The sequence below is a fragment of the Chrysochloris asiatica genome, unplaced genomic scaffold, assembly GCF_000296735.1.
Source record: "Chrysochloris asiatica unplaced genomic scaffold, ChrAsi1.0 scaffold00116, whole genome shotgun sequence".
In the NCBI taxonomy this organism is placed as follows: domain Eukaryota; kingdom Metazoa; phylum Chordata; class Mammalia; order Afrosoricida; family Chrysochloridae; genus Chrysochloris; species Chrysochloris asiatica.
The window spans coordinates 5,965,673-5,976,264 of NW_006408634.1; the positions used below are offsets into that span (position 1 = coordinate 5,965,673).

At 44.9% G+C, this 10,592-nt stretch overlaps 1 protein-coding gene across 1 annotated transcript in view; it reads left to right on the plus strand.

Moving 5' to 3' along the window:
* The window catches only part of NAPSA (napsin A aspartic peptidase), a 35,017-nt gene that overhangs the window by 16,030 nt on the left and 8,395 nt on the right, over nucleotides 1–10,592 (plus strand). Inside the window, exon 2 of the mRNA XM_006868384.1 lies at nucleotides 3,452–3,594. Within this exon, the coding sequence (XP_006868446.1) occupies nucleotides 3,452–3,594 (143 nt within the window). The remainder of the gene's footprint in view (nucleotides 1–3,451; nucleotides 3,595–10,592) is intronic.

Sequence of the window (10,592 nt, forward strand, 5' to 3'; positions counted from 1 at the left end):
CAAGAAGTGACTGGCTTACAAGCTTTCAAGAGGGAACCTAGATCCAGAGGGCCTGGAGGAAGGTAGAATCTCCAGTGAGTAGTATTCAATCTGACTAGGCCGGGCTGATGCAATGAATTGCAGACAGGTCTCTTATGATACAATAGTGAATAGTTGTTATCAGGACTGGTTGTGAGGGTTGGAAATGTAAAGGTAGATGTTTTGTAGCAAAAGGAGGGAAGTGATTGACTTTGCAATCCAGAAGCTGAGGTCCCTAGGACCATCAAGGGAGAAGAGCAGAGAGCAGGACCCTACCCAGAGAAGCAGTGATGCCAGAAATGGAGGCAGAGACGATGACATGGAGAGATGGAATGGTTGGGGACTCTAGACCCAGAGAAAGAGAGGGGCGGCTGTGTGCTGATGACCCGGGGATGGGGGGGCAGGGTTGCAGGGTATACCCTTTGATTGGTTGACGATGCATGGAGGGGATTGTAACCATGGCAATGAGATATACGATAGGATGAATGTAAAGCTATGTTCTCCCATGTACATTATCACATAATTGATAATAAATCATTTTTTAAAAATCAAAGAAACCTTTTTTTGTGTTTTTCAGTATTTTCCATTTAAAATGATGTAAGGATCAGGGGTCCAAACACACATCCTTTTTTTTTTTTTTTACGTTTTTATTGTGAATTGAGTGAAATTTTACAGTGCACATCATCAGTTTTACATTCAACATACCATATACTTTGTTTCATTAAAATGATTATAATCCCCTCCGTGTACCATCAGTTAACAATATTTCTCTGTATTCATTTTAGCTTTAAAAACAAAACAAAACAAAAAAAACAAAAACCCACTCAGGCATATATAATAATTTACACCACCAAAGGACACGTTCTGCAAGTCAGCCTCCTGGCCGCCAGCTCTCAGTCCCTCTCTTCCCATGAATCTAGAGTCCTCAGCTGCTCCCTCTCTCCATGTCCCCATGTCTGCCTCCATCTCTGGTGTGGCTGCTTCTCTGGATAAGGTCTCGCATTCCGCTTGTGCTCTTCTCCCTTGATGGTCCTAGAGTCCTATTTCTGGACTGTAAGATTAATTATCCCCCTCCCCCTGTTTTTGTTACAAAACTTCCACCTTTACAATTGTGATAGCTACAATTAGTCATGATAACAATTACTATTGAATCATAAGAATCTTATCCCATCTCTTTTTACCAGACCCATCTGTTGGTGGTGGTGGTGGTAAGTACCGTGGAGTCGTTTGTGACCCTGCAGAGGATTTCACAGTGACCCTAAACAGGATTTCTGAGGCTGTAAATCTTTACTGAAGGAGGAAGTCCAAGGTGCATTGAAGAAATGGCAAAGAACAAGGCACCAGGAATTGGTGGACTAAAAACTGAAGTCTTTCAAGAAAGTGAGGTGGCACAGGAGGCACTCACTCATCTCTGCCAAGAAATTTGAAAGACCAATATCTGGCCGACTTATTGGAAGAGATCCGTATTTGTGTCCATTCCAAAGAGAGGTGATCCAACGGAATGTGGAAATCATCGGACAATCTCTTTGATATCCCATGCGAGTAAAATTTTACTAAAGGTAATACAGAAAGGGCTGCAAGCATACACTGACAGAGAACTTCCAGAGGTTAAAGCCGGATTCAGAAGAGGCCATGGAATGAGGGATATCATTGCTGATGTCCAATGGATCTTGGCTGAAAGCAGAGAATATCAGAAAGATGTTACCTGTGCTTTATTGACTATGCAAAGACTTTCGATTGTGTGGATCATGACAAGCTATGGACAACATTGTGAAGTATGAGTATTCCTGAACACTTAATTGTGCTCATGAGGAATCTGTACCTGGACCAAGAGGCAGTTGTTCGAACAGAACATGGGAACACTGAATGGTTTAACATTAAGAAAGGTTTGAGACAGGGTTGAATTCTTTCACCATACTTAATCAACCTGTATATGCTTAGTAAATAATCCAAGAAGGTGGGTTACATGAAGAAAAATGTGGCATCAGGATTGGAGGAAGACTCATTAACAACCTGCGATATGCAAATGATACAACCTTGCTTGCTGAAAGTGAAGAGGACTTAAAACATTTACTGGTGAAGATCAAAGAGCACAGCCTTAGATATAGATTACATCTCAGTGTAAAGAAAACAAAAATCCTCACCACTGGACCAATAAACAGCATTCTTATCAATGGAGAAAGATTGAAGTTGTCAAGGATTTCATTCTTCTTGGATCAACCATCAACACTCACAGAAGCAGCAGTCAAGAAATCAAAGGACATATTGCATTAGGCAAATCTGTTGCACAAGACCTTTTTAAAGTGTTGATGAGCAAAGATGTCAGCTTAAGGACTAAGGTACGCCTGCCCCAAGCCATGGTATTCAATAACCTCATATGCATATGGAAGCTGCACAGTGAATAAGGAAGACCATGGAAGAATTGATGCTTTTGAGTTGTGGTGTTGGAGGAGAATACTGAAAGTGCCACGGACTGCCAAAAGAACCAACTGATCTGTGTTGGAAGAAGTGCAGCCAGAGTGCTCCTTGGAGGCCAGGATGGCCAAACTTTGTCTCTCATACTTCGGATATATTGTCAGGAGGGAGCAGTTTCTGGAAAAGAATATAATGTTTGTAAGGTGGAGGGTCAGAGAAAAAAAGGAAGACCCCCAATGAGATGGATTGGCCAAGTGGCAGCATCGATTTACTCAAGTGTGGCAACAGTAATGAGTTTGGCCCAGGATCGGACAATGTTTCGTTCTGCTTTGCATAAAGTCGCTGTGAGTCAGTTTTGACTCGATGGCACCTAACAACAACAACAAATCTTTACGGGAGCAGAACACCTCATCTTTCTCCCGCAGAACTGCTGGTAGTTATGAACGAACTGCTGACCTTGAGGTTGGCAGCTCGACTCCTAACCACTACGCTACCAGATCCAGATCCATCTAGACAAGATGAAAACTATTCAGTGGGGACTCTTTCTTTCCCCACACACTCTTAAACTAAACTCCCTCTTGAAATCTTGCAAGCCAGTCACTTTATCCCAGTGGTCCTCTTAATGCTCCTGGGAGAATGTCTAGTCTGACCCTCTCTCCAGCCCTTCCCCCAAATTCAGTACTGTTCAGAACATCCGTCCAACCCTCCTAGTTGCCAAGAATAACACTTATGGTTAATGAATTTCAGAAAAGTGAAGTGAAAGTTAGAAGTAAAAGTGACCAAGACTAATGGGTAGGGAGGGGGGAGGTAAGGAGGCAGTGAAAAGCGCCACCAAGATTGAGACTGGGGGGCACCTAAGACACAGGATAACACTTCTGGGGACCCTACAAAAAGACTTCAGACATCCTTCCCCAATTCTCATCCTTCCTCCTCTGCATCACTTGCAAAGAAGCTACACTTGTGCGTTACTTCCAGTTCTGGAGGCGGGTGGTGAACAGGGCGGAGTCTGGGGCGGCAGGAGGCGAAGGAAGGAAACGGGGGCCCCCAGTACGCCTGTGCTCAGTACAACCCGAACCCAGAGATGCGTGTGTTTACACCACCACTGTTGCTGTTGCTGCAGCTCCTCCTACTTACGGATCCCACCACAGCCTCGCTGATCCGGTACTGGGGACCCCACCTGGGACACCCTCACCTGGGACCCTTCAACTCTTGGGGATCCCCAGTTCTGTGACTCTCAAACCTGAGACTCCAGAACTCATAACTTCATTCTTGGGATTCCTATAGTCCCAACCACTAAATGGGATCCCCATCCCTAAAAGTCCAACCTTGAGATCTTTGACCCTGAGTTCTGATGAGTGGGTGATTGGGGGCGGGGGAGGATGGTTTGCATGCAAGGAAACAAAAGGTTGGAGGTTTGAACCTGACCAACTGCACTGCAGAAGAAAGGCCTGGAAATCTGTAACTTTAAAGATGAGAGGAAAACCCTGTGGAGCTTGGTTCTCCCCTGTTACACAAGGGATTCAGAGTCATAGGCTTGATTGTTTGATGTTGCTTTTAACCTAGAGGGCTTGTTACTATTCAAATTGTTGAGTTTCTGGTGAAATTGGACTGGAGAGGAATTTCTGGGTAGCGCGCGGTTAGCACTCAGCTGCTAACCAAGAGGTTGACAGTTTGAGTCCAGCCAGAGGTGCCTTGAAAGAAAGACCTGTTTCCAAAACATCAGCCATTGAGAACCCTACAGAGCTCAGTTTTACGGGCCTACATGGCGTCACCGTGTGCGGGAATCAACGCGATGGCAGTGGGTAAGGGGGGCCTCCAGACATGTGACCCCTGGTATCTTGGAGACCCAGTCCTGTCATCCCCCTCCCCCAGATTCACAGCCTCTAAGCTAGGTCTCAAGAAGTCAGTTGAAACTCTAAGGGCTTGCCCCTGTTTGTCTCTGCCACCTAGCTCTCCCCTCCTTCTCCCTCCTCCAATCTCTTCCTCCCCACCTGGAACTCTTAATGGGGGAGGGGATACTCTTCCCAGAACCATTTCCCCCACTTCACATTCTTGTGCCTCTCAAGGCTGAGGGGAAGTAGTGTGAGCCAGGAGGCGGTGCTTCAAGAAGTGACTACCCATAAACCCTTGCTGCACAGTCAATTCTGGCTCAAAGCAATCCTAGAAGGCAGAGTAGAGCTGTACTAGCAGACTGCTTCATCTTTCTTTCCCCAGAGTGGCTTGTGGGTTTGAATAGCCTACCTTTCGGTTAGCAACCCAATGCTTACTCCACTGGACAGCACCTTACAAATACAGTCTTTACTGAATTACATCTCCCGGAATTTCTCCCGTGGCCCTGCTGAGTGAATCCCTGCTGTCAACCTTTAGGTTAATGTTGTTGTTATTGTTGAGCTGTTTCTGAGGAGTGACTGGTGGCTTTGAACTGCTGATCTTGTGGTTAGTAGTCTAGTGCTTATCCTACAGTTCTCCAGTTAATAGTGGAGCAAAAAAACAAAACATTTGTACCACGCATGGACCATACAATAGGAGTCCTGGTGTGCCTCTGTGGGTTAACATGTCAGACTGCAAAGCCGTTTGAACTGCAAGGTCGGCAGTTCAAGCTCACCAGCTGCTCCCAGGAAACCTTATACAGGGTCGCTATAGGTCGGAATCGACTCGCCAGCACTTAACAACAAGAAGCATACAATAAAGAAAGAAAGAAACCCCACCCATACACACAAAAGGTGGCAGACTGGGTTTGGCCCTCCAACATTAGTTTGCCAACTCATGACTTGGAGGACTGGTTACAATGCCTATTTCTTGGGATTCTGATTCAGTAGGCCTAGATGGGAGTCCCTGCATGGTGCAAAGAGCACTCAACTGACAAATGAAAGATTGGAGACTCAAATTCGCCCAGAGGTGCCCCAGAAGAAACGCTTGGTGATCGACGTCCTAAAATCAGCCACTAAAAACCCTATCTGGAGCACAGTTCTAATCTTACACCCATGGGGTCTCCATGAGTCAGAATCGACTTGATGGCAAAAGATCAAGTTAAGTCCTGCATGGAGTTTGAGAATTTGCATTTCTAACAAGGTTCCAGGTCAGGATGATACCTGGGTCCCAGGACAGCACTTTGAGAATCGCTGCTCTTTGCACCGATATGGAAGCTGTCCAGGAGAGCTTCAAAATGCAGATTGACGGCATACCTATTGTTGTTATTAAATGCCCAGTAAGTTCCAACTCTCAGTGACCCTGTATAGGGTTTCCGAGGAGCACCTGGTGAGTTTGAACCGCCAACCTTGCTGTTTTAAACCAACCTATGGTCCAATGCTTTCCCTACAGTGCCACAGGGTGGCTATTAGTTGAAGTAGACTCAGCCAGTAGGTTTGGTTTCGGTTTTGGGTTAGCCCAGGTAAGGAGTCACACTGTAAGATAAGCCCTGGATTGCTAAACACACGATTGGCAATTTAAATCTACCAGAAAAAAGATGAGGTTTTCTGTGTTCATATTTACAGCTTCTGAAACTCCCTGACAATGGCAGTGAGTGGCTGAGTAGTCATGCACAGTCTGGTGGTGGGTTTGAACTGCTGATCTTGCGGTTTCACAGTCCAGTGCTGATCCTACAGCGCCACACCAGGAGCCTTAGGTGGGCTGAAACCGCCAGCAGAGAGCTTAACCTTGTGCCACTAGGGCCCAAACTCTGTAAACATTGTTGTTATTGAGTGCTGTCCAGTTGGTTCCAATCCATAGCAACCCTGTAGAGGGTTTCCTAGGAGTGGCTGGTGAGCTTGAACCGCCAACCTTGAGGTTCAGACCAGCTTTGTGGTCTGGCGCATTTACCCACAGCACCACACCAGTACTCCACATTACAACCAAGAAAAACCAGCAGGGCAATTCTGCTCTGTCACATGGGGTCGCCATGAGTTGGAACTGGTTTTCAGGTTTGGTTCCAGACCACCATAATAGCGTAGATAGCTCAACGAAGCAAGTCACGTGACGAAGCAAGTCATGTGACGTTTTGGTTTGCCAGCGTGTACAAAAGTTACAATGACATGATACTGTCCTCTCTGAAGTGTGATGAAAAACCTGGAAACACTGTGAGAATATTGAAATGAGTACACAGAGACACAGGCTGAGCACAGCTGTTAGAAACATGGCGTGGACAGACTTGAGGGCAACGTTGCCAAAAACCTTCAGTCTGTAAACCGCTATCAAGTGCAATGTAGCGAAAGGAGGTCTGCCGGTACAGAACAAAACGTCTGTCATTTCCACCTGTTTCACATGCACAAACTGTGGCATGAATTACATACATCATGGTGTGCAACCATCACCCCTTGTTGTAAAGTACCTTTAAGTTGGTTCCAACCCATAGACCCTGTAGAGGGTTTCCGAGGCAGTAAATCGTTTGTGAGCGCACGCAGTCTCATCTTTCTCCTGTGGTGTCGCTGGTGGACTTACTACAGAGCTACGTGGCTAATTGTTTCCAGATTTCCCCACTACCCCTAACAGAAGCTCAGCTCCCCCTTATCAATGACTTCCTCCTTCCTCCCACCCCTGGTAATCATGAATGAACTTTGGTGCCTCTATATCTGCCTATTCTAGATACTTCTGTGACTTGGTTTTGCAGATAGAGTTTAATGAAACCGCTACTGGCATTCATTTGCCTAAGCCTGAGTTTAGGATACGACATCATTGAATGGTTGCCACACAGTGCTTAGGACTCCCAAAGCTTTTACAGAAAAGAGGGCCCATCACCCCCATTCTGAGTGATTCTGTTTTGTGTTTAAGTTTGAGAACTGCTGACATGGAGACCAACTTCTCCCTTTTTAGTGGTTGAATGGTATTCGGTTCTCTGCACGGTCCATCAGAGTCCAATGTCTCCCACTCTTGTGTATCTGAGGGCGTCTCCATGTTTCCTCATCAGACATGTCCTCAGAGCACATCTTTATACCTCATCCAACTTCACCTCAAGGTGAAATGCTTAGGATTTAATTTAAAAAAAAATTTTTTTTAATGTATTTAATTAATTTTTTAAAATTAATTTTAAAAAAACAAAAAATTCTTTATTCTGATTTGAGTGGAAGTTTACAGAGCAGATTGATTTTCCTGGTGTGGCACTGTGGGTTAATGCACTGGACTGCAAAATCAGTTTGAACCGCAAGGTCACCGGTTCAAGCTCACCAATCGCTCCTTGGAAGCCCTATACAGGGTCACTATGAGTCAGAACTGACTCAACACTTAACAACTCATATATACAGGAACCTTGGTAGTTTAGTGGATTACAGAACTGGGTCTTTACAATGTAATAGCTTTCCTCCCATTTCCTTCCTGTGTTTACCTTTCCAGTACTCTGTCTTTCCTATCCTTGTCTTTTATCTGAATTTTACCCCTGGATAAAGACTTCCCTTTTGATCTCAAATGGGTAATTGTTTTAAGGAGTATGTACTTCCCTGGTGTTCTCAGTGTGGCGCTGTTGGCTAAGCACTGGATTGCTAACTGCAAGGTTGGTTGTTCAAACACACCAACCACTCCTCAGAAACCCTGTACAGCGTCGCTATGAGTTGGAACTGGACTAGATGAGACTTAAGAATAACTACATAGGCCTATTGTTTGGCTGAAAGCTGTGCCCCGGAAGTGAGTTTAGTTCCACATTTGAAGGATGTCTAAGAGTCATAGTCTGAGGAGTTCCGCCAGTGTCTGTTAAACCAGTAAACATGACCTTTTTCTTTTTTAATGATTTTGAGTTTTCTTCACATTTTTCTACCACTTTATACAAGACCCCTGTATTGTGATCCTTTTCAGAGCTGTTGACAGTGGCAGCCAGGCACCATCTAGTTCTTCTGATCTCAAGGTTATGGGGGCTGATGTTCGTGGGGCCCATTTGTCATTTGGACTAATTGTTTCCATGTGTCTGACTTTCTTCACTCTTTTTTGTTCCTGATGTGCAGAGACCAATAATTGCACCTTCCAGGATTTATAATTGTTGGGTTACAAGATGTTTACAATTCCCACACCTTTGATACATGTTGCCAAATCATTCTCCAGAAACTCTGTACCATTATACACCCTTTAGCTAGCACTGGGTGACCCCAATTCTCTGTTTGTCTCCCTGGTTACAAAACAAAGAACGAAAGAAGACGACGACTTGTCATTCTTTCCATGTGTCTTTCTTTGATGACTGCTGTTGCTTGAACATCTTTCTGGGCGTTTAGAAGCTGTTTGTACTTCTTTTGCAAATTGCCTGTATATGTCCTTTGTCCATTTCCCTACTGGATGCCAAGAACTGTGAATTTAACTACTCCCGAGATTACACAAGACTCCCAGATCAGAGATAAAGGATAATTTATTGTGGTTGGGTGCCTTTGAGTCGATTTCAACTCATAGCAAGCCCATTGAATGGAGTAGAACTACCCCACTGAGTTTTCCAGGAGTTCTGGTGTGGCTCTGTAAAATAAGCACACAAAATCTGTTTGAACTGCAAAGTTGGTGGTTCAAATCCACCAGCCTCTCCTCAGAAACCCTGTACAGCATCATGATGAATTGAAACCCACTCAACAGCACTCAACAACAGTCTGTGAAGGAGCAGATCACCAGCTCTTTCTCCTGCAGAGCCATGGAGTGGATTTGAACTCATTAGCAGCCAAGTGCTTAACCATGGCACCAGCAAGGCACCTAGACAGTTTACTACTCACAGCAATAAAAGTAGCCACAGTACACACATTCATGCCCATTTTCTGCATCCCAGTTACGACAGGATCGTGTGAAGAGGACCAGAGGACAACTGTATATGCAGTGTTGTTGTTGTTAAGTGCCATTGAGTCGGTTTTGACTCATAGTGACCCTGTATAGGGTTTCTGAGTAGCAGCTGATGGATTTGAACTACCGACCTTGTGATTCACGGTCCAGTGCTTATCCTACAACTCCACCCCAAGACGGAGAGAAGCCCCAAGCTTAGGGATTCAGGATCTTTTATAAAAGACAGCAAGCCTGTCTGCCTTCTATTTCTGAGGGAGACAGAGACATCACTGTGTCTCCTCCCAAACACGAAGAAACACTAGAGACCCATGGAGAATTCTCTCAGCCCTGGCTTGCCTTATTCTTACTTATTTCTAGAAGCTCTTTACATATTTGTAATATTAACTCTTTGACATACAACTTGGAATTCTTTTCCACAAACTTTTCTGTTAGTTTTATTGACAGTGTTCTTTTGTGTATTGATATGTGTGTATTTGTGTGGGGGATGAAAAACAAAACAAAATAAACCCAAGGCCACTGAAGTCAATTCTGACTCACAGCGACCCTGTAGGACAAAGTAGACCTGCCCCATAGGATTTCCAAAGCTGATAATCTTTACGGAAGCAGACTGCCACATCTTTCTCCCACAGAGCAGCTAATGGATTCAAACACACAACCTTTCAGTTAGCAGCTGAACAACACTTTAACCACGGTGCCACAGGGCTCTGTGAGGGAGTTATGGAGGTTTAAATTTTTAGTCACATTCATCAATGTTTTCCCCTATGGTTTCTGAACCTTGGTATCATGAAAAGCCTTCCTCTTCCCAGAACTTGTATAGAACTTTGTAATGAACCCTGGTGGCACTGTGGGTTAAGCATTGGGCTACTTACCGTAAGGTCGGTAGTTCTGCTGTTCAAACACACTAGCTGCTCTGAGGGAGAAAGATGAGACTCTGCTCTGGTCAACCTGTGCAGTCTCAGAAGCCCTCAGGAGCAGTTCCCCAGGGTTCTGTTGGGGCTCTGGGAGTTGGATTGAAGTGGACATTGGCAGGTTTTGTTTTTGGAACGTCTGGCATGAGATAGCGCTCTGGATCGCAAGGTTTCATTATTAGGAGGGGCTTTATTATAATGTGAACTGTAGATTAAGCATTGGACTGCTAACTGCAAGGTCTGCAGTTAAACCCACCAGTGGCTCTGTGGGAGAAAGATGAGGCTTTCTGCTTCTGTAAAAATTTACAGCCTCGAAAACCCTATACAGGGTCACTATGAGTTGGAATTAACCCCATGACCCTGGGCTTGGGTTTGGAGTATCATGAGGTTTGGGGTTGACCTGTTTGAAGTAGTTTTCTCTTGTAGAGTCTTTGGGGGGTATTTGTAACTGTGGTGTCTAGTCTTTGTTGTTGTTGTTATGTGCCGTGGAGTTGGTTCCGACTCATAGCGACCCTG